The 27697-nt window shown below is 35.4% G+C and overlaps 2 protein-coding genes across 4 annotated transcripts; both read left to right on the forward strand.

Annotated features, from left to right (window-relative positions):
* Positions 1-259: 259 nt before the first annotated feature.
* asb14a (ankyrin repeat and SOCS box containing 14a) lies at positions 260-8829 on the forward strand. 2 transcript variants are annotated; one of them, XM_081357051.1, is made up of 10 exons: positions 260-425; positions 640-831; positions 920-972; positions 1859-1990; positions 2074-2232; positions 3503-3748; positions 5597-5768; positions 6378-6921; positions 6997-7150; positions 8324-8829. In XM_081357051.1, the coding sequence occupies exons 2-10, from the start codon at positions 707-709 to the stop codon at positions 8500-8502; spliced, it is 1764 nt and encodes a 587-aa protein (XP_081213177.1). In that variant the 5' UTR covers positions 260-425; positions 640-706; the 3' UTR covers positions 8503-8829. The 2 variants fall into 2 exon arrangements, with proteins under 2 accessions (XP_081213177.1, XP_081213178.1); XM_081357052.1 differs by having other exon boundaries at positions 285-425; positions 640-810.
* Positions 8830-9221: 392 nt separating this feature from the next.
* appl1 (adaptor protein, phosphotyrosine interaction, PH domain and leucine zipper containing 1) lies at positions 9222-26469 on the forward strand. Of its 2 annotated transcripts, none has more exons than XM_081356990.1 (22): positions 9222-9425; positions 9976-10074; positions 10895-10954; positions 11082-11153; positions 11236-11323; positions 11591-11632; positions 11729-11787; positions 13916-14062; positions 14169-14251; positions 15140-15298; positions 15372-15560; positions 18645-18687; positions 19490-19546; positions 19664-19755; positions 20625-20804; positions 20938-20987; positions 21986-22160; positions 23598-23634; positions 23729-23875; positions 23967-24017; positions 24146-24235; positions 25214-26469. In XM_081356990.1, exons 1-22 carry the CDS (start codon positions 9372-9374, stop codon positions 25361-25363), a joined length of 2124 nt encoding a protein of 707 aa, XP_081213116.1. In that variant the 5' UTR covers positions 9222-9371; the 3' UTR covers positions 25364-26469. The 2 variants fall into 2 exon arrangements, with proteins under 2 accessions (XP_081213116.1, XP_081213115.1); XM_081356989.1 differs by having other exon boundaries at positions 9245-9425; positions 20935-20987; positions 25214-26463.
* Positions 26470-27697: the final 1228 nt, after the last annotated feature.

Here is a 27697-nt window from a genome sequence, read left to right on the forward strand (position 1 = left end):
GTAAATAAATTGATTAAAATAAAAAATATTAACATAAATGCAATTTGATTTAAATAATAAATTAATACATTTGATTCAAATAAATGATAAAAAAAGACACACAGTACAGTACTACAGTGAGTATAAATGCAATGATGTAAAATAATAGAAATAAATATTTTACACATTAATAATATTCATTTTTCACAGTATTAATTGGGTCTTTATACATGTAAACATATCTCCGCCTTTTAAATTTTAGGATTGGGATCCCTCGCATGAGGATGATCATATTTGGGGGACTGGAAAGATTGAAAGGCCGGCACTAAAGTGTCCTTCTGTGTCGCATGATCCGGTATTTATAGAAGAACTCTGACCTAAATAACCTAGTATGCAGTCAATGCGACCCCCCCAAACCACAGACGACACACAACAACAACTCAAAGGTAACATGAAAAGCTGTCTGAATGTGTTAACTTTTGAAGCTACACACACTGCTTATGATTATTGTGCTAGGCCTGTATCATGATATTGACAGACTTTGACATGCATTAAAGCGTTTAAACATCACATTGATTTGCTCATGTTCAGTTTTAGACTTGCACGTGGTGTAATTCACAGTTTTCAGTGTGTGTGTGTGTGTGTGTGTGTGTGTTGCAGATCGCAGGTCTTTTCTGGACCGGATTCACAGGAGATCTGCCTCATCAACATCCACACACACAGTGTCATGGATCTGGAAACATCCGGAGGGATTTCTGACGATGATTCTGCGACTCAACTCATGATCGAACAGAGTCTCCAGCAGCGACACAAGCGAACCGAGCTGAAGAAGTCTGTGTCTGCTGACGTCAGGTCACACACACTCTCTGATGTCCGTCACTTCAGAGTCACTGATGTTGCTGATACTGGAATGAGATGTGTGCTGTATTTGTGTCTGCAGGATTATTCAGATCAGCCCTGAGAGAGAGAAGATATTCAATGCAATAAAGCATGGTATGAATGGGTATATATATAAATAATTGTAACAATGTTTTCATGCCAAATACCATTTAATTTATTTTAGTTAAAAAAATATTTAAAAAATAATGAATAAATCAATAGATTAAAATAAATTAAAATGCATTTTATTTAAATAATAAATAAATAAAAATAGATTTAAATAAAAAATAAATAACTACTTAAATAAAAATAATAAATAAATAAATAAAATTTGATTTAAATAAAAAATAAATAACTACATCAATAAAAATAATAATAAAAATGAATAAAAAGTAAATTAAAGTAAGTAAGATTTGATTTAAATAAAATAAATGCATTTCTTAAAACTATATAAGTAAAACCGGTCTTAAAGAGAGCATTAAGATTTTTTGTATTGTGATGCAAATATTGTTTTACTTATTTTATACTTACTGTACATTGTTATTATTATTGCTATTGTTGTTGTTGTATTTTTATACAATGCAGAACAAATTAGACAAATTAGGCATTTGTTCTGCATTATCTAAAAATACTGGAATACTTCTGTAATTTAAATAAGATGAAATCAACTCAGTTCAACAAATATGATCATAACACATTTTTTTTTTGAGAGATTGTCCATCATAATATCAATTAGGCAAAAATATATTAACCTTAATATTCCAAAATGGTCCCAGGCTTTATAAATACTATTTTCATAAATAATAATTTTTAGTCTATTTATGAGTGATATATGACCTTGACATCTTCATCTTCATTTCCCTTGAATTACCATTATTATCATCACATTTAAGCAGTAAGTGTAATGTGTGCAGGTTTATGGTGGTTTGTGTTGGTTTGCATTAGCCATGAAGTTCACTAATAAACCTGATCTGCTTCTGTTTGCTAATGTCTTTCTCAGGAGATGAAAACACTCTCCGTAAGCTGTGTGTCCATCAGCAGGCGTTCTCCGAAGAGGACGACACAGGCTTCGTGCCTTTACATGAGGCCGCCGTACAGAACAACCAGAGCATCCTTCAGATCACGTTTACGGGTTTGTCGTGAGGAGGCACATCGTTTCGAATCAGTGTTGTTGATCTCATGTGTTTTAACACTGTGATTTCAACTCTTCCTCAGCCTCTCCTGAGGATGCGAAGCACAGAAAGACTCAGCGGGGAAAGACCGCTCTCTTCTTGTCTGTGGAAAAGGGTCTTTTGGACAACGCTTGTTTCTTGCTGGAGAACGGCAGCCATGCGGACAGCCTGGACCAGGAGGAGGACTCTCCGCTCGTCGTAGGTCAGAGAACAGCACTCTTCAGTTGGAGTTACAAACGAGAGGCGGAGTTTGGGATATATATGTGACCCTAGACCACAAAACCTAGACCGTCAAGTTTTTTCAAATTGAGATTTATACATCATATAAACTCTGAATAAATAAGCTTCCCATTGATGTGGGGTTTGTTAGGATAGGACAATATTTGGCTGAGATACAACTATTGTAAATCTGGAATCTGAGGGTGCAAAAAAATCGAAACATTGAGAAAATCTCCTTTAAAGTAGTGCATTTATGTTGGCGATTGTGCTGCATTCACTCACAGAAATACATGTTTTATATATTTAAAGTAGGAAATTTACTAAATATCTTCATGGAACATGATCTTTACTTAATATCCTCATGATTTTTGGCATAAAAGGAAAAAGGATAATTTTGACCCATACAATGTGTTGTTGGCTATTGGCACAGATAAACCCGTGCGACTCGAGACTGGTGACGTGATCCAGGGTCACATATAATGTATATATGTATATGTCGTGTGGACTCTAATAAAGTTAACTATTATTTTAAGTTTTGGCCCTCTAGTATGGGATCAAAAAAACAAAACTGCATGCCTTTTTCAGAAGAACATTATTTTGGTTGTGCTTCGGCTCTGCATGACTGTGCAAATGTGTATGATTCTTTCTCATAACTAAAAAAGAGATATAGATTATCATACTGCTCATAAAACATTCACTGCTAGGCTTCAGAGATATAACCAGTTTAGATGAAAGGATCTCAAGTTGTCTAGCTGAAGATGTTACTGTAGATTTACTCATTAACACACCAGACACACAGCAAAGCAGCCGAGCAACTTTACTCTATTTACAGATATGATGAGACACACAGGCATAACACAATTTCCAACCAAAACCATTCCGACCAGTCTAAAAACACTGATAATAGGCTTACCATAGTGAATCAGCGTAAGACAAAAACCCGTTTTGTTAGAGGGATACGCTAAAACTGCAGTGTCAATCAATAGTTGTGGGCGGGGCTTGTGCAAAGTGACGTCTCTTTGCCAAGAATCTGCTAACGGCTTGTTCTGAGACAGTGCTTATGATTTATGGGGGTTTAAAAAAAAAGCACTGGGTGGATTTTTATCATTATAGGATGGTTGTGTACACACACACTGCTGACACACATTTATGTTCAAACACCATGTAAAAGTGAATTTTGCATAATAGGTGCCCTTTAAAAAGCCTGATTTCATGATTTAAGTTTAGTTATGTTCAGTTTTTTATTCCCGCAGCTATCAGAAATAAGCACTACGACATGACGAAGCTTCTGCTCAGCTTCAGCGCGAGAGTTGACCAGGAGGGGGCGCACCGCAGGACTGCCCTGCACGAAGCTGCTCGCCTGGGCCTGGACGAGTTCGTGGATCTGCTGTTGGAGAGCGGAGCTCATCCTGACCCCAGAAGCTCCTACGGCCTGACCCCATTAGCATTAGCTGCGCAGGCGGGACACCTGGAGATCACGCGCACGCTTCTCCAGAGAGGTCAGGGGTTATTAGAGTTCAGAGGTCGGGGGGAGCAGGGATGCAGCCCAGGGTTATTAGAGTTCACAAAAAAAGTTAACTAAAATAACTAACACTGAAAGTAATAAAAACTGTATAGACATAGACATATAAAAAATTATGAGAAAAACACAACAACATTACTAAAACTTTAACTACAGGGTGGGCCATTTATATGGATACACCGTAATAACATGGGAATGGTTGGTGATATTAAAGTCCTGTTTGTGGCACATTAGTATATGTGAGGGGGCAAACTCCTCAAGATGGGTGGTGACCATGGTGGCCATTTAGAAGTCAGCCATCTTGGATACAACTTTTGTTTTTTCAATAGGAAGTGGGCCATGTGACACATCAAACTTATTGGTAATGTCACAAGAAAAACAATGATGTGCTTGGTTTCAACGTAACTTTATTCGTTCATGAGTTATTTACAAGTTTCTGACCACTTATAAAATGTGTTCAATGTGCTGCCCATTGTGTTGCATTGTCAATGCAACCCTGTTCTCCCACTCTTCACACACTGATAGCAACACCGCAGGAGAAATGCCAGCACAGGCATCCAGTATCCGTAGTTTCAGGTGCTGCACATCTCGTATCTTCACACCATAGACAATTGCCTTCAGATGACCCCAAAGATAAAAGTCTAAGGGGGTCAGATCGGGAGACCTTGGGGGCCATTCAGTGTGTGAAGAGTGGGGGAACAGGGTTGCATTGACAATCCAACACAATGGGCAGCACATTGAACACATTTTATTAGTGGTCAGAAACTTGTAAATTACTCATGAACGAATAAAGTTACGTTAAAACCAAGCACATCATTGTTTTTCTTGTGACATTACCAATAAGTTTGATGTGTCACATGGCCCTCTTCCTATTGAAAAAACAAAAGTTGTATCCAAGATGGCCGACTTCTAAATGGCCACCATGGTCACCACCCATCTTGAGGAGTTTGCCCCCTCACATATACTAATGTGCCACAAACAGGACTTTAATATCACCAACCATTCCCATGTTATTACGGTGTATCCATATAAATGGCCCACCCTGTACAATTAAAATGAAGCTGGAAAATCTAAAAATAAAAGTAATTCAGAATATTAATAAAATATTAATCATACTAAAATAACTAGCTCTCTTTATCTGCGATGTGTGGCATTTACTTGAAATAAAATAAACGTTAACTGACTAAATATACAAACGTAAACTTTTTTTTTCACCTAGTTGCAACATTCCTCATTTTTATTTAGTTTAACTTGATGAATTTTTTTCTTTTTTTTCACATTTAGAAAATACATGTATTTTATTTCACACATGATGTGAATGTGTTTTGTGTATTTTGGATGTCTTCTTTCCACTAGTCTGAAAAAAAAAAGACTTGAACTTGACCAAAATCTCAAACTTGACCAGTGCATGAAAAAAACAATGTTTTTTGGTTGTAGTGTCTTTCCTTAAAATACATTAAAATTTGTTTTATTTCCACAATATGCTAAATAATAAAAAAAAATTGTATTTGTGTTAAAATTGTATTGTTGCACTTCCAAACTCAAAAGTGTAACTTTTAACAATGCACAATTTATTTTGTCCCGACATAATCTATTTATTCATACATTTAAAATGTTTTTATTTATTTATTTTATGGTTTTATTAAAATACATTTAAAAACACGAATCAAATAAACAACTTTAAAAATGTCTATTAATTTGTCCATTTAAAAGTGATTTATTTATATACATTTTTATGTTTGAATTATTAAATTGATAAATTGATTCTTCATTTTATTTTTAAATACCAAACATGTGCGTAATAAAAGCTTCTGTTGGTGTTCAGGCGCTGACGTCGAGTCTCAGGCTCAGGATAGCGTAACGATCCTGTTTGAGGCGTGTGCTTCCGGAAACCCGGATGTCATATCATTACTGCTGGAGTACGGGGCTGATGCCAACATCCCCACACACACCGGACACCTTCCCATACACAGAGTGGCCCATCGTGGACACGTGAAGTTAGTGTCAATCATATCACACACATGGTTTCTTCTATGACAGTGATAGTCAAGTGGCAACCATAATTTAAACATTTCTTCTTTTTACTACATTCTCCGCTAAATTTCCCAAGTAAAATGTCCTTGTAACTGTTATACTCCTCCAACAAACACATATTTACACATATAAACTGCACTGAGCGGTGAATGCGCTTACTCGATCCGCCATGTTTTTTGTTTTGAAAAGTGTCTTAATTTACCCAGAATGCATTGCAGTGTAGTCCTACTTAAGATAGTCAGAGTCTTCAGTGCTTTGTGCAACGGTCTGATTTAGATGTCTATCTGAAGTCTGACTATCTACTATATCTAAACCATAGTCAAAGTCTGTCTTTGTGAAACCGGCCCCTGTGGTGTCCACTACAGAGGACATAGCATAACTATGAATAAAATATTATTTTTCAAAGATGTTTTTTTAAACCATTTGTTTCTTATGCTCTAAACAATGTGATGACATGAAAAAAAACTAAATTCCAAAAACTTTTTCTTCTGGGTCTCATGAGGCTATACACCATCACTGAGGAGATCTGTCTTGTCTAAAGCGCTGTATAACTGACCGTGACGTGTGCGCAGGGCTCTGGCTCTCCTGATGCCCATCACGACGCTGGATGCGGTGTACGACAGTGGGATCAGTCCTCTTCACTCAGCAGCGGCTGGCGGACACACACACTCTCTGGAGATGCTGCTCGACGCCGGGTACGACCCCAACTTCATGCTTCATCCATGGGTTCGGCGTAACTATGATGACAAACGCCAGTCTGCGCTTTACTTCGCCGTGTCCAATGACGACATCGCATCCGCCAGAGTTTTACTGGAGGCCGGAGCGATGCCCAACCAGGACCCCGTCAAATGCCTCCAGGTGGCGCTGCGCCTGGGCAACTACGAGCTCATCGACACTTTACTTCGACATGGAGCCAACGTGAATTACTTCTGCCGGGTGAACACCACTCACTTCCCCTCGGCCCTACAGTACGCGCTCAGGGACGAGCTGGTGCTGCGGATGCTGTGTAACTATGGTTACGATGTGGAGAGATGCTTCGACTGCTCGTACGGGGAGGGATCTCATGTGCCGAGTGGTTTTGAGGGCTGGAGTGACACTGTCATTAAAGACACCCTGGTGATTGATTCGTAGAGTTTACTGTCTGATTAAAGTGTTGTGTGTGTTTTGAACGCTCTCTTCCTCTCCTTGCAGTTCTGTGAGTTCATGTCGGTCTCGTGGCTGAAGCATCTCACAGGAAACGTGGTCCGCATCATGCTGGATTACGTAGATCATGTGACCATCTGCTCCAAACTCAAGGCTTTGCTCATGGAGCAAAAACAGTGGGCTGAAATATGCAGAATTCAAGGTTTGTACATGATAATATTAATTATAATAATATATTCTTTCTCTCTCTCTCTCTCTCTCTCTCTCTCTCTCTCTCTCTCTCTCTCTATATATATATATATATATATGAAGAGTTCAGATGCAAAATCCTCTAAGTGCCATCTGAAATTTTCTTCTAGAATGATCATTTTTATCAAACTTGTATATTTAAGTTCAGTTATTTCACTTAAATGACAATTAATAGGTAATTTTCATTGCCATTTAAGTGAAATTGCTGAACTTAAATATACAAGCTTCATAAAAATGATCATTCTAGAAGGAAATTTCAGATGGCACTTACAGGCTTTTGCATCTGAACTCTTCATATATATATATATACATACACACATTTTTTTTATGTAAATCAGTAGTAAAAACATACAATACAAATTATATCACACACACACATATATATATTTATTTAATTATTTATATACATATCCAATTTTTATTGTATGTTGTTTACTTCTGATTTATATAAAAAATGTAATGCAGTGAAAAATTGCTTAAATTGAAATTTACTGGAAAAATCAAGGTTTATTTACTACTAATAATAATAGATATTCATTATATTATACCTTGTATAATAATAGTATTATATATTATTGATATTACTATTAATAATAGTAATTACTGTAAATTGTTCACACATTATTATTGTATTTGTATATATTGTATATGTGTATTGAATATGTTTTTTACTGTTTATTTTAAATAATATATTTTAAAATGAAAAATTACAGCTAAATTAAATGTTTGTACATTAACAATTTAATATAAAAATAAGATATTCGCTATATTATACTTTATATAATAAAACTATTGTAAATTGTTACAGTGAATACTTGTTTGTATATTGTATATTTTCATTGTTGCATATTTTCATTTCATTTTCATTGCTGATTTAAATGAAATAATACTGTAATAAAGTAAGAAATTACTTTAAAATGAGAATCACAATTGAAAATGACAAAAAACTGCTTAATGTTCTTGAAAATGTCTATGCAAAAAACGAATGGGTTTTAAAATAAGCTTCATTTTCCAAATACAAATAATATATGAACCCTTTTCTTTTGACTTGTGCATGAAACAGATTTTTCTCTGCTCATGTCATGTTGTGATATCTTCATATGTGAGTGTGTGTGTGTGTTTGCAGAGAGCGTGCGCAGTCTGCAGCATCTCTCCCGGCTGAAGATCAGAGCTTGTTTGGGTCGACTGCGCTTGAGAGCTCCAGTTTTCATGAGTTTCCTTCCATTGCCAGACCGACTGAAGCGATACGTCTTATACAGAGAATATGATCTCTACGCTCAGAAATGCCCAACGCACAGCAAATGACCCACAACACACACAATCACTGAATTATGAACTATAATGGACACTGTTACAGAATATACATTCTTTAAATACAGTTCTCGGAAAATAAACAAAGTCTTAATGTTAATGAATATGTATAGAACTCAATAAATTTTTAAATGAATAATAAATAAATAATAGGTTGCATCTTTTATGAAGGAAAGTCTTTAAAAGATAATTTGCTTTTTTTTAAGCACACCTGTGTAAAATTATTTTTTAATCTAGTGAGATTTTAAATTAATTTAGGTGGCTAAAATGTGTATGCAAGATATATTTTAAGATATGAAAATAAATTCTCATTAAATTGTTCTTTTTAAATGTATTTATTGATTTTTTTCCCTTTATTGAAATTCAAAATTTGACAAACATCATATACATATATATATATATATATATATATATATATAATGTATAGTATATGTGTATATACGTGTGTGTGTGTGTGTGTGTGTGTGTGTGTGTGTGTGTGTGTGTGTGTGTGTGTGTAAATATAAACATACACAATAAATATTCAGTAAAACGAAAAATAAAAAAATAATAATGTTGTTAAATCTTGGTAATGAAGAAAAAACACATTAATGAATGAAATATGTGTCTTATATATTAATATCACTAACCATCAAAGAGTCACGAATGGCTTTTATTTCTTATAAACAAGCGCGGACGTCATCATAGTATCAATAGCGCCTCGGCCAATCAGCGGGCAGGAGGAGGCGGGACTTCCGCGTTTGTGGGCGGATCCGGGTGGGTGTTGATTTGTCAGGAATAAAGCGAAGATCAACATTATAACATTGTGACTTTTGATTCTGAATAAAAGTATAGATCGTTGCGCTCACGTTAAATCTGCAGTCATGCCTGGATTCGATACATTACCGATAGAGGAAACTCTGGAAGACAGTCCGCAGGTAATAAGTAATCATCATTTAGCTAGCAAGCTAACAGAAATAAATAAACAAATAAGCATTAATAATCATAAACATCTGCTGCTCGTGCTTCTCATCATGTAAAGCAGAGCTGATCACGAGTCTGTTCATCCTGATGGTTTGATCTGACTGAGTCATGTCGGATTTTGAGCTGTTTTTGATGGGTGTTGCTGTTGGTGGATTGGATATGTCATGATGGGTTATTATAAGACACAGATGAATCAAAAATCATATCTTAAATATATTAGAAAACTGCAATGAGAGTCTGAACATTGCATGATCAGTGCTGTAAATCGATATCAGAGGGAAACTCATCAACAATAAGAGTGAATGGTCATGTTGACATGTATATTGCAATATTTTGCATCACTTTGCAGTGAAAACAGTGGCTCATTATTAGTCTAATGTCACAACAGAACTTCAGAAACACAGTCTGAGGTCTCTTCAATAAACAATACACGTTATGATAGTAACACCACACTGAAGTCATGTCTAAACATTATTGTTTCTCATATTCCTGTTGTTTTTGTAGACACGCTCTCTGCTCGGGGTGTTTGAAGAAGACACAGCTTCAATATCCAGTTACTTCAGTCAGCTCTTCAAAGCCATGCAGAGAATCTATGACGCCCAGGTGAGAACTCATGAAATATTACATGAGATATGCTCAAGAATATATTCACTGTATAATTGTGTTGATAACTTTAGTCTTAATGGATAAATCACACACAAGTTTAGAACATGTCATATGTCACCCCAAAAACGAAAGAAAGATGAAATCAAGAAAATACATTTTTAGGACCTTTAATTAATAATTATCCCTAATATTATACCAGATTTAATAATGATAGTATTATATTATATTTCCACGATTGTTAAATTATTATTGTTAAAAACAGCAGTAACATTATTATTATTATTATTATTATTAATAATATAATAATGATAGTATTTTATGTAATTTCTACTATTTTAAAATGATTAATACAGCAGTAATAGTATTGATATTATTAATAATAATATAATAATGACAGTATTTTATTTTATTTATATAATATATAATAGAAATTATTATTAACAACAGTAATAGCATTAATATTATTAATAATAATATAATACATATTCATATTTATACTAGATAATATACTAATTAATTATATTATTAGTAATAATAATAGTTATTACTATAATAATAATACCATTATGATATTATTATTTATAATAATGTTGATTACTGTAAATTGTTTACACGTGATTCTATTAGATTTTTTTACTGCTAATGTGAAAAAAAGCAAATTAACAAAACAAATTAATGCAATGAAAAAAATCTTTAAAATAAGAGAGAATGAAAAGAAAAAAAAAATTGTCATGAAAATGCAAATGCAAAATATAATACTTTTGAAATGTGAAAATGGTCCATATGTTTTAATGAGATTCGCCTGGTTCTCTTTCAGAATGAACTGAGTGCTGCCACACATCTGACGTCTAAATTGCTGAAAGACTATGAGAAACAGGTGATTTCTGAACGTTTTCTGCATTATTATATCTCATCTTTCCTCTGTTCTGTGTCCATATATTGTGTTGGAGTTCAACATTACTGTAACCTCGTGCTGTCGATGCTTAACGTTCTCTGATCTGCAGCGTTTCCCTCTGGGCGGCGACGACGAGGTCATGAGCTCCACTCTCCAGCAGTTTGCCAAAGTCATCGACGAGGTCAGAGTGACATCACTCACTCATTAGCATCCCGTATGATAATTGAGATTTCCGCTCATAATTCTCTGTGCTTTTATTTCAGCTCAGCTCCTGTCACGCTGTTCTCTCCACTCAGCTCGCGGACGCCATGATGTTCCCCATCACACAGTTTAAAGAGAGAGACTTGAGAGGTATGAGACTGCAGTGCATTATGGGGGCGAGCATTCTGGAATACTTGATTCTGATTGGTCTACTAACTCTGTTGTCAAATCTTTTTTCATAACGACTCTATAAACTATATAATTGCCACTATTTCCAGATATCTGTGTTCATTTCGTGTCTCACATAAAAAGTAATTCACCTCAAATCAATATTTCATGTCCATTTAGTCGTTTAAGTCGCTGTTTAATAAGCTGTTCTTATATAACACATTAATTTTCCTCCATCTCGCGCTCTAGAAATTGTCATCCTGAAGGAAGTGTTTCAGATTGCAAGTGATGGTAAGCACTTTGCTGTATTTTTCTACATAATTGCTGCAACATTTGATAATGAAGCCATTATTTCTGCCTCATTATGTTTAATATATTTCATTTCAGATCACGATGTGGCCATAAACCGATACAGTCGTCTGTCTAAGCGAAAGGAAAACGAGAAGGTGTTGCATTTTGAGATCTTACGGTGTTGTATGACTGACAGCTGGTTAGTTTGCATGCGGCTCCGCAGTGCTGATAAGAGTGTAACGTGTGTGTGTGTGTGTGTGTGTGTCTTTATTGCTGAATGCTCTGGCTGTCCTCATTTAATAAAACACACACTGAGAGCTGGCCTGACCGCAGATAGATGAGCATCTGTGACTCTGAGACCTGCGTCCAGGACGAGAAAAGAAGACAAATAACTCACTATATTCAGTTTAAAGTGCCCTTATGATAATATTATAAGGTTTCTAGTTTTGTTTTGGAGTCTCCTACAATAGGTTCAAATGCATCCAAGGTAAAAAAACATTTAATTTTCTCATAATATACATCGCACATCATCTAATTTCTCATATTTGAAAACGGTTTGTTTGAAGACTCAGTCTCTCTAAACCCCGCCTTTCCGAGAGCCTGCTCTGCTCTGATTGGTCAGATGGCTCAGTCTGTTGTGATTGGTCGATCGCTTATAGCATGTGTCGGAAACCAAACGCTCATTAGCATATTTGAATTTCAGCTCTGGATCTTCCTCAGCACTTGATAAAATAGGCGCGTTTCCATTACAGATTTGCGCAAAACTTTTGGGATTTAAATTTGTTTTTTTTTTTACATTTTTTTATTTTTTAAATGTCGACAAAAAACGAGTGCGAAATGACTGCTTTTCCTGTTATGTGACTAAAACGTAATTTTTTTCTCTTGCGATAAGTCATTGCAAAAATCACGGCGACGGATGTTGTTAGGTTTACGAATATACCAGCCGCTGCATTAACCATTATTATTAATGGAAGGAGACGTTTGTGTTATCCAAGCGTTAATGTTAAGGAAAGACCCTTATTATACTTGTGAGCGGCTCATACGAGGAGTTTCTGGGTGTTTCTCCCTCATTTCTGCTTCGAGGTCTTGATTGTGGCATTTATTTGAGGTTTAGAATCCATTATTCCTGTAATTCTTTTGTCTTTTATGAATTTAATAAAGAACTCTGTCTCGTATTCTGTCCGAACACACCGCGTCATCTACGTCAGGTGACTGTAAATTCACAAACACTGTTTCCATTGCAGTTTTGTGAAATATTTATTTTTCGAATTGCCTGAAAAACCTCCTCATGCGAGCGTAAAAACTTCTTTGCGATAAATGGGAGTTTTTTGCGAAATTGACGTGTTTCCATTGGCCGTATTTTCAATTCGCAATTTCAATAGGCTTTATGCCCAGCTCCACTACTTCCTGAACTTCAGCCAGCTCCTTTGTTTCCTGTCTGCCATTATTGGACAAACTGATTAATCCAGGTGTGCCTGACCTCAGTAGTCACAACAACAATAATCAGACACACCTGGATTAATCAGTTTGTCCAATAATGGCAGACAGGAAACAAAGGAGCTGGCTGAAGTTCAGGAAGTAGTGGAGCTGGGCATAAAGCCTATTTGCGCAATTTGAAGAGTAATGGAAACGCGGCTACTGACACGAACAGATGCCGTTGGTTTTACCGTATTAATTCCAGCGTGAGTCTTCGTTCTTTGGAAGTGAATCAAAGTGGGTTCGCAGCGCTGAAAACAGCATCTTCTCAACATGTCGACAACACGAACCAAACTCTTCCAGTGTCAGCTTCAACTACAGCACAGTGTTGTTCACAGGCAACCGATGAAAACCATAGGGTGGCGTTATGCAAATTTTGTTACATTGTTACGTAGGACTGGAATTACTAATGACTCATTTCAGCAGTTCAGAATCGATTCTTTCATTTAATAACTTTATTTATCGTGCACTTTGATCTTTAAGACATTGCAGACCTTTTACATTCACAATCGTCTATATTACACACTACATGAAAGATGATATTCGAAGAGGGGCACTTTAACACAGAATATAAAAAGTCAAGATGAAATTAAAACTTTCTTAATGCATGTTTCCGATTCATCAGGGCATGTTATTCCAAATGCTATTCTTCATCGTCTCACATCAAACTTTCACCAACTCTGAAATGAGTTTTTGACTCGCTTTATCTTTCATCCACATGTCCCTATAGAGACTTTTCACCATCCAATCAATTCCCAGTTGTTAAAAGCACGTGACTAACTCCTATGGTCCGTGCGTTCACTGCAGGTGAAGAATGAAGTGATGGAGGACGTGTACACATCCAGGAAGAAACATCACGAGACCACAATGCACTACTTCGCATCCCTCAACATGCTGCAGTACAAGAAGAAGATCGCGCTGTTGGAGCCGCTGCTGGGATACATGCAGGCGCAGGTGCTCATGCAGCAGTTTAACATCAGCTATCGGCATCATATTTCATCCAGAACACCAGATAATGATGTAGTCTGTTATAGCTCATTATTATTTGCTTTTTTATCAGATCAGCTTTTTTAAACTGGGATCAGAGAATCTGACGCAGCAATGGGAGGATTTTCTCACCAACATCGGAACCAGCGTGCAGAAGTGAGTTTTGGGGGAAACTTCCACTAAAACTAGTAAAAACTGAAATAAAGATGAAATAAATGTAAAAAACAAACAAAAAAAACATTTTAATTATGAAAAACTTCAAATGTTGCCTTTGAAACAACTAAATATACTGAATTCTAAAATTACTAAAACTAAAACAAATAGATGAATAATAAATAAATAACAAATAAAAGATATGAAGCTGAATAGAAACTCAAACTAATAAAAATGACTGAAATACAATAAAAACCGAAAATAAAAATATGACTTTAATAGTATTTAAGTAATACTAAAATAACAATGGTTTTCACCATATAATGGACTTATTCATCTGACGATACATTTAAAAAAATGTATAATTGTATGTGAAAAGTGTTGATTAAGTAAGTGTTACCAAGATTTCTATTTAAATAAATGCTGTTAAACTTTTTCATGGATCATGTGACACTGAAGACTGGAGTAATGATGCTGAAAATTCAGCTTTGATCGCAGGAATAAATTACATTTTACAATATACTCACATAGAAAACCGTTCTGTAATAATATTTGACAATATTACTGTTTTACTGTATTTTTGATCAGCCTTTTGGACTTTTTATCAGCCTTTTTATTAACTTTTGGACAGGAGTGTATCTTATATTTTATACAACATGCAAATTATCGTTCCTGTTTCAGTAATGTTTAACTCACCCTTGTGCTTTTGCGTTGTTGATAAAGTGTTCTTTGCATGATAATAGTAACAAGAAACTACAAGAAATCACTGTGGTTTGTTTGCATGTGTGTCTGTGCTATTCTCCGAATGAGAAAAAAGTCCATTAATTACTCTGAAATGAATGGTGACGTACTGTATCTGTGAGTCTGACTTTCTTCTCTTGGTGGTCGCAGTGTTCGGAGGGAAATGGACAGTGACGCTGAAGCGATGGATCAGACGATTCAAGAGCTGAAAGAGGCCAGCGACCCGCTCTACATGCCCGACCCCGACCCGAACACCGTCCCTGTGAACCGCAACCTGACCCGCAAGGCCGGATACCTCAACACTCGCAAGTAAGAGAACGTCACCGTTTCAGTGCGCTTCAGTCGCCTGCATTCATGCTGATCTCGTGCTTCTACCCACCAGTAAAACGGGCCTGGTGTCGTCCAGCTGGGACCGGCAGTACTTCTTCACCCAGGGCGGAAACCTCATGGGCCAATCGCGTGGAGACGTGGCCGGAGGTCTGGTTATGGACATTGACAACTGCTCCGTCATGGCTGTGGACTGTGAGGACCGCCGGTTCTGCTTTCAGATCACATCGTTTGACGGAAAGAAGTAAGATTTTCAATGCACAAATCTGTCTTGTAGTAATTACAATATACCAGAGCCATAGAGAGAAAGAGTTGCGACACTCCCATAGACCTCCGTTGTAAATAATGGCGGCGCTTTTAACCGCCTACTTCCGGGATTTGAAGATCGGAATAGTTCTAAACACTGTCGTTTTGGCGTTGGACACCATTCACTTACATTGCTGCGCGTCGAGTTGTTCTAGAGTTAAGTTGCTGAAATCTCGACCTCTTTTGATTTGTCAACTGTCTATGTTGTATCAGAGGCCCTTTGCGATGCTTATACTGGTCTTCATTTGTACATGCACAGCGTAATTATTTATATTTTATGTTGGTTGTTTCAACCAATTTTCAAGCACTGCCTGCCAGCTAGTGCGACTTCGTTAACACTAAGAGTTCGGTAATGAATCACTACCACCTTTATAGCAACTTTTATTTAATTAAATTTTTTGGGGTATACTAACTTTTCATTATGTTTTATTGTCTTGAGTGAAGCGGCTTGTGAGAACAATGCTGGACCTCTAGGATTGTTATGGGATCACCAGTCCTGTCTGTTTCATGGATCACCTGACCCTGGTTTTTGTTTTTCTTGTTCACACACACCCACACAAGCACACATTTTTGTTGTCTGTCATTGTTTAATAAAAAATATTTAAGCGAACTCTGAACGGACCGCCACGGCAGACCTCTTTGCGTGATCACGAAGGTAGGCTAATGGCTGAATCAAAATTTATAAGCAAAATCACGGGAATCAATAGCCTAATACAGCCCAGTTGTGCTAAAATAAATATCATGAGACGTCCATCATCAGATGAATGATATGGAAAAGTTAAGTTAGAGCCGCTAAAGCCAGTGCTGCTACCCATGCGAACATGAACACTGAGCTTTTCCCTCCAAAAATATAGCCTAAAACTTATCTCCAAATGCAAAACTGACATTAACAAAATTCAATAATGCAATAACAGCTGAAAAAGTACTTGGGGTGTGTTTTATTTTATATTTACCGTTCAATAATGCAATCGCTGCTGTCTGTCCCATAGAAGAGCATGACAGCCAGCGTATGTTTTAGAACTATTGGGGCTTACATGAACCACGTGACAGCCATAGCGGCGGCATCAAAGAGTGTCGCAACTCTTTCTCTCTATGGCTCTGCAATATACCAATACAATACAAAATTGTTCCAAATAGAGATCATGATTCTTCCACGATTCTGAATAGACAGTTAAATAAAATAACATGTGATTTATTAGAGGTTCTGACAAAATTGCTGCAGTTTATTTGAAAAATTATTTTTAAGAAAAAATCTATTTGAATGACTGATTCAATGACTCACTCAAAGACTTTGTTTCATTACCGGATGAATTAGAGTTTTTGAACGAAACTCTTGAATTAATGATTCAATGACGAATACATTTGTTTAACGGTCACTTGTCGCCACCTACTGGTGTAACGATGTAATTGATACAATCTTTATTTGAAGTGTCAAGTTACTTTCAAAACATGATTTGCTCTATTTTGATTACTGTAGACATCAGTGTTTGTTTATATCTGAAACTTTATCCCAGTACTTCCGTGATAATTTGAGTATTTGTAACAGAAATAATGATGCTGTGTGGTTGAAAAGACTGTCTGAGAAGCTGTTTCATCCCTAAACATGACAGCTGTTCTCTCTGGATCAGAACGCAGATCTCAGTGTTGGCTGTGATCGTACATGTCAAAGGTTTATTAGACAGACGAATTGCTGTCATTTAGGAATACAGTCACATGGGTGTTTGAATGGAGTTTGCGATCTTTTAATGATTAATCGTGCAGCTCTACTAAAAACTAAAGGAAGTGTGCTTGGTTGCAGAGTTACTATAGTTAACTGAAACTAAAACAAAACCATAAAAAAAAAATTTTTTGTGGCTTGAAATAAAATAAACACTAACAGATGAAATATAAAAACATTTTAAACACTAACATTTTGAAATAAAATAAACACTAACAGATAAAATATATAAGAAAATAAACTTATTTTATTTCATCTACTTGCCAAGGCATCTTTCTCATTTTCATTTAGTTTAACGATGTACTGAAATAATATAAACTGAAATAAAAATGAATAAAAACTACATAGACATAGACAAACTTATAAAAAAAGACAAAAAAACACAAGGAAATTACTTGGACTTAAAATGAAAAACTGAAAATATAAAAATAAAAACTAATATTAAAAAAAAAACTATAATAGTCTTTCAGTGATACTAAAATAACACTTCCTTGTTTTACATGTCAATCTTGGCCAGAATAAGCTACAATGTAGTTTAGACCTTTTGCTATATAGTCAAATGTGTCTAACTTTGACTTATTTTTACAGTAACTTCATCTAAAATGCATTTGTCTTAAAATTGAGCCTAGTCGTAGTCAGTTTTCAGTGTTGCTCTTTGTCAGCCGTTATTTGTTCTTGGGAATCTAAAATTCCTTAAATGTTTTGGTGAGTTTTGCTGGTCTTATGGCATTAGTCTAGTAATGAGAGATGTAAACACTAAAGTGCTAAAGTGCTGCCAGAGAATTCCCAAGAGCTGATCATGTTTAAAGGAACACGCCGACTTTTTGGGACTTTATCTTATTCACTGTATCCCCCAGAGTTAGATAAGTCCATAGTATACACACCCTTCTCATCTCCGGTTTGATCTCATAGTTCCCAGTATGTATACGGTTAGAAGATGGCTGTGTGTCATGTGACCTTGTTATTTGTACACGCTGTGACTATACAAATCACAACATGTAAATAGGAAAATGTTGGCGTTATTTTGTCTCTTATTGGGAGCAGTATGCTAGCTGGAGCCATTTACCTCCAGTCTTTGTGCTAAGCTAGGCTAGCGGTGGGTGCGTCAGACAGAGTTACGGCACACACGGAGATGAGAAGGGTGTGTGTGGACTTATCTAACTCTGGGGGATACAGTGAATAAGGTAAAGTCCCAAAAAGTCGGTGTGTTTCTTTAAAATCCAATAAATATTTATCAGGCGAGTAAACAGTGCATGTGCCAAGATGTTGAGTCATTCTGAGTCACTGTTTCTGTGTGTATCGCAGGGCGGCCATTTTACAGGCGGAGAGCAGGAAAGACTGTGAGGAGGTGAGGAGAAAACTGCTCAATTAAAGCTCAACCTTCTCTGAAAGGCACATACAGATATTAGGGTCAAGTTCACCTAGAACATTTCAACACATATTCACAGAAATTATAAGTTTGGGGTCAGTACAAATTTTGGGGAAAGAAATTAATACTGTAATACTATTCAACAAGGATGCATTAAATTGATCGGAAATCATTTTTAATGTCTTTACCATTTAAAATAAATACTGTTTTTTTTTTTTTCAACTTTCTGTTCATCAAAGAATCCTGAAAAAAAAAAATCACAATTTAAAAATCACAAAAAAATAAAGCAACACAACTCTTTTCAACTTTGATAAATAGTAGAAATATATTACAACAGAAAAGTTATTTTAAACTGTAATGATGGTTCACAAAATTACTGTTTTTACTGTATTTTTAACCATATAAATGCAGCCTTGGTGAGTATAATTCTAATGACCTTATAATTCTAACAAGTTTATTTTTAATTCTCTTTATATTCTCATTACTGTAATTGTAACCTGTTTGAGAGCAATTCTTTCTTTAAAATCAGCATGCATAAAGATAGAAGGAAAATTATCATGATGTGTAAATGCTTTAAAAATATATTAATTTTATATACATTATTTACAGTAATGAGAATTCTGGGGAAAATGTGCATAAATGTCATGCATGTAGTGTCACAATATATTGGCTTTATATTAAATATGTTTCGATTTTGGTGTGAAAAATGACCCTAAACATGACGGCTTCATTAGATTCACTAATTAAAATGTAATTCAAATGATTTTTCCTTTTTTTTTAGTGGATTGCAACGATAAACAACATATCTAAGAGGATATACCTCAGTGAAAACCCAGAGGTGAGTGTTGAGTTCAGATTTAGTCTCACTGTCGTGGTGTAAACCTAAACCTCTGCATATATAACACAGCTTTAATGCATTTTAAAGTCAATTATTGCTAATGTTTCTCTTTGGCAGGAGATCGCAGCAAGAGTGAATCAGTCTGCGCTGGAGGCCGTGACTCCTTCTCCATCCTTTCAACAGAGACACGAGAGTTTCAGACCGAGCACGTGAGCGACAACATCATTATTAATATCGGCACTTAATATAGCATTATTATTATAATATTGCAATCATTATTCATTTTCCCTATAATAGTTAATCATCTTATAAGTGTGGATACCCCATTATTGGAAATACACTACCAGTCAAACGTTTGGAGTAATTACGATTTTAAAATATAAAAAAAAATACAGTAAATTGTGAAATATTATTACAATCTAAAATAGCTGTATTGTATGTGAATATATAATAAACTGTATTTTATTCCTGTGCTCAAAGCTGAATTTTCAGCATCATTACTCCAGTCTTCAGTGTCACATGATCCTTCAGAAATCACTCTAATATGATGATTTAATGCTCAGTTATTATACATTTTTATTGTAGCTTAATTATACAAATAGATTATACAATTATAAGAAACCATAATTTATCAGGATTCATTCATGTATAGAAAGTTCAAAACAGCATTTATTTAAAATAGAAATATTTTGTAACTTTATTACTGTCACTTTTGATCAATTTAAAGTCTTTGTTGAATAAAAGCATTCATTTATTTATCTATTTTAAATCTTACTGACCCCAAATTTTGAATGTGTATCAAACTTTTATATTCAAATAGAAAACAGTTCTTTTAAATTTTAATAATATTTCACATTATTGTTTTTTTTAATCAAATAAATGCAGCCTTGGTGAGCAGAAGAGACTTCTTTCAGAAACATAATAAAACCTTTTTTTATTCATTCAAAACATTTGACCGGTTTTGTACTAAATGCATTTTAACTCAACACACGAGTTCCCATATCAGAGAGAAACTTTTTTGCTCTTGTAAATGATTCGATGTTTTCTTCCTCAAACATTTGTCTCTTTGGCCCTGAAGGCAAGGTCGACCCAAAGCGGGCCGGTCCGGCAGCCAGTGCTCCGTGGGCTCCGAGTCTCCGGCGCTGTCGTCTCTGTCTCTGGATTCGCTCGTGGCTTCGGACACGCCGATCCAGTTCGACATCATCTCCCCCGTCAGCGAGGAGCACGCGGGTCAGGCCAAGAGCGCCGGCCAGGGCAGGTCTCTGATTATGTTTATGAACGCCTCAAAGTTGATAGATAAAGAGGACAGTTTACTCTTGATTCTTATTTGGGAATTATTAAGCATCTAGACCTAAAGCACTGGTTTGTGTTTTTCCCTTTTCGGAAAGAAGGACCAATCCATTTGGGGAATCTGGAGGGCCACAATCTGAGGAAAGTGAAGGTACGTTTATAAAATAATATGTATACACCACCATCCAAAAGTTTGGGGTCAGTAAGATTTTTTTTTTTTTTTTTTGATTTTTTTTAAAGAAATTCATACTTTTATTCATCAAGAATGCATTAATATGATCAAAAGTGACAGTAAAGATATTTATAATGTTACAAAAGATTTATTTTTCAAATAAATGCTGTTTCTTGAGCAACAAATCATCATATTAGAGTGATTTCTGAAGGATCATGTGACACTGAAGACTGGAGTAATGATGCTGGAAATTCAGCTTTGATCACAGGAATAAATTACATTTTAAAACACACTCGAAACATTTTAGAAATTAACAGTTTTTACTGTATTTTTGATCAGATAAATGCTATTGGCTGAGCAAATCTCACCAACCCAAAAAGTTATATAAATACTGTGTATATGTATATATATGTGTGTGTGTGTGTGTGTGTGTGTGTGTGTGTGTCTATCTATCTATCTATCTATCTATCTATCTATCTATCTATCTATCTATCTATCTATATGTGCATATGTATATATAAAATAAAACTTGAACATGAGTTTTAAAATTATAGTTTATATAAAGTTATAAATTGCTATCTTTTATTTTAATGACTGAATTGTTTTTTTTTTTGTGTACTATTCCTTTAATAGCTTAAATTGCACACAAAATGGCATTCGCAATGCATTTAACGTCCATAATGTCGAATATTTTCTATTGATACAGAATATTTAGGGATATAATGTAGGCTGAGACTTGATTATATTCATCTGATTTGATTAGATTGTGCAAAGCAGGCTATGATAGTATTAATTCATATAATTTTCTCCACACATTTGTCTCTGGTTGCATCAGCAGAAAAGCAGAGAAAGTTAATGCATTTTGATGCAAGATTATAAAATCATGCACAAGACGAGAGACTTTTATTAAGAAAATGGATTTTAATGTTTTTTTGATGTTGCTGTGAAGTCCGACTGAATCTCTGGTGTTGTTTCAGACTCGATCCTGCACCAGCTTTTCATCGTTCGGTTCTTGGGCTGCATGGAGGTGAAGGCCACCGAGAACTCTGACGTCATCTATGAGACCATGAGACAGATCCTGGCAGCGCGAGCCATACACAACATCTTCAGGATGACCGAGTCTCATCTGCTCGTCACATGCGAATGCCTGAAGTGAGTTACGACGTTTGTTACTCTCACAGCTGTGTTGAACTGACCCTGGATCAGGGCTCTGCTGCTCGTCATTAAAAAGAGCCTGTGAATATGTCAAGCATTTTAAATTCGGATGGGCAAACACCACTCAAAAAATGTGGACATTTAGCTTTAGGGTGTGTTCATTCTTGCCATATTTGGTTGGATTAAAACGAACTCTAGTGTTATAAGTGTGAGCACTGCCATCTGAACCCTGGTCCACTTCCAAACAAACTCTGGTGTTGTTCGACTGAAATATGAACTCAACACGGACCAAAGACATCTAAACAAACCAAAAACAGGACGTGATGTCCTAAAAAGGACAGAATGATTAAGCACACCTGGTTTTTATCATGATTGGAGCTACGTTGCCCATCACAGTTGGTACAAGCGTCAGAATCGCAGTCTTTTTGCAGCTGATCTTTGTGAATTCCTGCCGCTGTTTTGACTCCTTTACACATTTTAGAAACTCTTTGCGAGTTCTCAGCTGGCAGAAATGGCATCATATGTAGTCGCTTACGACAAGTGCCTTTAGCCCGGCACACAGCATTGTTCTGGATGTTCGGTAAGTTACGTTGCAAAATTTACACCTTAAAAGCTCGGCAATCACGTTTACACACTGCCTCCGAAAAAACGCATATGGAAATTCAGAGTGTGCACGGACCTTTAACCCTCTGGTGCCGTTTTTGATCAACAAAATTTACGTTTTTTTTTTTTTTTTTTTTTTTAATCGGAATGGTACGAAACTTTGTAAAGGTTATGGACATGATTCGAAATGTCCAAATGAAATGAAAAAAATAGTCACTTGAATTGTTCATGGTCAAAAATGAGCGTGTTGGAAATGAATGGGAAGTGAATTTCCTCTAGTGGAAGCGTTTGGTACTGCAGCCGAATACACTGAAATTTCACTGAAATCGTATTTTTTGAGATATCAACCTCGAATTTAGAACACAGCTTGTTTAGATTTATAGCTTTGATTTTCTCACAGTTTTAGAGTTTTGGAAAATATATAATTCATAAAAAAATTTAAATGGTAATTTTCATAACAATAAATGTAACTTTTTTTTTTTTTTTTACTTTTTCACTTCACCAATAAACCGCCAAGAGTCGTCTTTAAAAAGAGACCAAACTTAAGTCGGTGATCCAAAGCATTCAAGATTTAAGTTGGAAATTTAATTTTCAGGTCTATGCTAAAAGTGAATAAATGGATTGTAAATACTGCTTAAATATAATTTAGTACCATAAAATCCCCTAAAAATACTAAATATATGAAATAAAAAACATTATCGAACTAAAATCTAAACTAAAGAAAAAAATTCGATAATTTCTGACAGACATGTGAGCATCAGCAGAGGGTTATCAGGCTTACTTTACACCAGACTTTTATGTCTTTTATAAAGTTCTGTCTGTTTATTTCAGGCTTATTGACCCACAGACACAAGTCACAAGACTACGGGTACGTCCTTAACCAATCATTTAACAGTTTTGTTCACTGCTCATATCGGATCCTGTGCTGTTCTGAGGTCAGTGTTTGTTCTGTGGTTCCTCAGTTCTCTCTCTCCAGCGTTGTGCTGTGTGCGTCACATCAGGAGAACAAGCGCTTGTTTGGGTTCGTGTTGCAGACGGCAGGAGGACGAGTGGATGGACGGCCTGTGACCGTCTGCTACGTCTTTGAGTCAAACAATGATGGAGAGAAGGTACAAAAAACGTGATCTCTCATATATGCATTTAATCTTTCCCTTTTTACACTTGATTTAAAAAATATCACTTTTTTCTTGAATAAATCAGATCTGTGACAGTGTAGGACTGGCAAAGCAGATCGCCCAACACTCTGAGATGGTGAGGAAAATCCACATTTATTTGATTTCAATTGACTTTGCGCAGAAATGCATGTTGGGTAAAATGAAATTGATAATGCTGATGATTCTTGAGAATATGCATGTATTTTTGTTTTTGTTTTCTGCCAGGACCGAAAAGCCTCACAGAAACAGAGAGAGCTGAATAAAGCCAAGGAGAAACAACAGGAAGAACTCCATAAACAAAAACAGATCGAGAAGGTAACAGACATTCGAATTTATTTGATCAAAAATACAGTAAAAATGTGATATATTATTACAATTTACAATAGCTGTTTTCTATTTCAATATGTTTTAAAATGTAATTTATTCCTGTGATCAAAGCTGAATTTTCAGCATCATTACTCCAGTCTTCAGTGTCACATGATCCTTCAGAAATCACTCTAATATGAGGATTTGCTGCTTAAGAAACATTTATGATTATTATCAGTGTTGAAAACAGTTGTGCTGCTTATTTTTGTGGAAATCATGATTTTTTTTCTTTTCTAGATTCTTTGATGAATAGAAAGTTCAGCATTTATCTGAAATAGAAAGCTTTTGTAGCATTTACTGTCACTTTTGATCGATTCAATGCATCTTTGCTGAATAAAAGTATTAAAGGGTATTCGGAGTAATTTTAACCTAGGGTCCTTTGCACCATGACATCGAGCCAAACAGAAGCTTTTTTTCCCTTGGTCGAACATTATTAAAGTTAGAGCTTATTTAGAGATATCAGCCGGATGGCTCAGTGCAGGCGCTAATGGATCCAAGGCTGTATCTGGTAAATTACCCCACTAATAATGCCCAGAATGGTCCCAAACTTCAACTGTAGTACAAATAGGTTCTGTACTCATAAAACGAGGCATTGGAAAGTTTGTAAGTACATCACGAGTTTATTTAAATAACACTTGCCTGATGGCTAATGCTACCGCTAACCCGGACGTCGACGTCACTTCCTTGATTTGGGAAAAGCCTGTAAAAGTCCTGGCAGAAAGCGATGCATAAGGATATAGTGTAACGATGATAACAACAATTGTTCACTAACAATTATTAGTCAACACTAAGTTGTCAACACTTCGAAAAAAAAAAAAAAAAAAAAATTGGGATATACCAATTTTTAAAAAAAAAACTTTGTTACACTACATCCCTTTAACCCTTTGAACACATTTCATAAGTAAACTGTGTTCTCCAAACCTTCAGGATCTTGAGGAACAGAGTCGTTTGATAGCCGCCTCGAGCCGACCCAGCCAAACAGGCGCTGACGGACAGGTCTTGGTCCTTAGCAACAGCCAATCAGAGGACAGCGATGTAGGAGAGGAGGGGCAGAAAAAGGGCGAATCAGAGGCCTGATAAGAACCGTTCTATTATATCACTTCCTGTTCTTCAAGGGTTCTCCAAGTGGCCTCATATCAAACTGCGGAATATACACACAAAAGTGGACACTTTGGGGAAAACTCCTCAGAAGTTGATATTTGTATGAATCCTGTATTTTTTACCATATCCGTTATCGAATTGCTTTTGCTTTTAGAGGGTTTTATATATATGTGTATGTGTGTAAATGAATCCACTACCATGACAAACTACAACCTAATGAGACGTAGTGCTCGTGTGAATAACAGAGACATTAATACTGTATGTTGGGCTTCATTTTCTGTTCTCACTGAGAAGGGTTTAAGGCTGCATGTGTTTCCGTTCAGAGTTTCACACAAGGTGTCAATGATGTATTATTGTAATTGTCAATCTCAATTCTAAAAATCTTAATCATCCTAAAATAGGCTTAATTTTCTTCATGCAATGTTTTGATAGGTTCACTATAATGGGTTTAAAATGATTTGATAAGGTTATATTTAATTATTAATACGCTAATACGGTTCTGATTTGTGTCTGTTAGCTGTTGCAACCATGATTCACAATGTTCTACATCTACAAACACACATCTGTTCAGTCTACAGACTTAAGTTTTGTATGTGAACTCAAAATCACATGATCAAATGGCTCTAGACTTGGGGTGTGCTGTATTCTTTTTGTATAACAGATATATTGAAGACTGCATTGCATCATAAGTGTTTTATTGGTCTAGTATATTGAAATCTGCTCAAACAAAAGGGTTAAAAACGGTGATGGAATTGCAAAGTGAAATACTCATTATTTTTGTGGTGGAAGTTGCACAGAACGCTACTGAATTAAATATCGTCTCATTCATCGATTTGGTTTATTTGACAATTTGAATTTTAATGAAAACAGTGTTTATGGTTCATAAACTGTTGAGATGTCAGAAAAAAACGCACTTTCTGTTTCATTTGAGTCTGTTTACTGAGTATAAAGCGATTTTGCTCCATTTAATTTGTCAATGATTGTTTCTAACCTTTAAAAAACTGTTTGTCTGAATGTCTTTCTACAAAATCATGGGGTACAATGAAGATTGGTATTAAAATCTGTTTAAATAAGCTAATCCTCTTAAGACTCCAGAATCTTTATTTTTATTATTTACTCTGGTTTAGACTTTTTTGAATGGATTTTTTTATTATTTTTTTACTTTAAATTTTAACTATTAAAATTCTTCAAATAATTGTTGAACACAATTTAAAAAACATTAAACTTAATCCAAATATATTTCAAGTAATTTAGAGAGTTCTAAAGGACTCCGTTGCTTTGATTTGAAAATTTTATTTCAATCTTTATTCTTAAATGCCACAAAACGTAACAAATCTACATTTGTGTAAATATAATTTAACCATGATCAAAATATGAATACAAATATTAATAATTTATCATACTAATAGGCTATTCCAAACGTAATATTTAAAAGCAGGGATGTTATTAGGAAACATTTTTGTTGAATTTTCTGTAACTGATCAAATAATTTAAAACAATATTATACAAATACATTTTTTTTTAATTTAGGAGGGCTACAGAAGATATTTCTTTTTTTTTATCTGTTAAGTGCAAATTCACATATTTCTGAAATGGGAACACTTTACAATAAGGTTTCATTAGATAAGATGACATTTAGTTAGTTCATTAGTTTTCATTATAATGTTAATCTCAAAAGTTACGAATGCATTTCAAAGATCAAATGCATGATTAGTTAATGCACTGCAAACTAACATGAACCTTTTTATTAACAAAGGATAATAAATGCTGTAAAAAAAGATATTGCTCATTGCTAGTTCATGTACTATTGTTAACCTTATTGTAAAGTGTTACAGAATAAATATCTAATGCTCAAATTGTTATCATCTAACCTTAAGGATCTGAAAACAACCTCAATATGAGTTTCCTAAAACTAAAAGTTGTGCAAGCAACTGGATTATCTCTGTAAAATAAAGAGTTAATTGCTTGCATTGTCGGTTAGGTGATCTTATTTTCATTTCTAATTGGTCTTCATTCGGTTTGCATTTAAACAAGTCTAATTGGTCATTTCTTTGCAAAACAATGGAGCGGCAGGGACCGCGCTTGTGTCCCCGGAGCTCTCCAAGAGGCCAAGACAAATAAACAAGCCAGTCATTTATTAAAAGCAGCCAAGCAACCAAAAGAGATCAATTCAGCATTGAATGAGACAATCACGACATGCTGCTTCCAGCAAATTGCCATTCAGCCATTGTGCTTTTGTGCTCCGGAGCATCTTTCTCCATGCATGTCAAGAGAGAATGGGAATATTCAGCAGGATTAGTTTAAACAGCA

Source organism: Scardinius erythrophthalmus (assembly GCF_964197995.2).
Source record: "Scardinius erythrophthalmus genome assembly, chromosome: 25".
In the NCBI taxonomy this organism is placed as follows: domain Eukaryota; kingdom Metazoa; phylum Chordata; class Actinopteri; order Cypriniformes; family Leuciscidae; genus Scardinius; species Scardinius erythrophthalmus.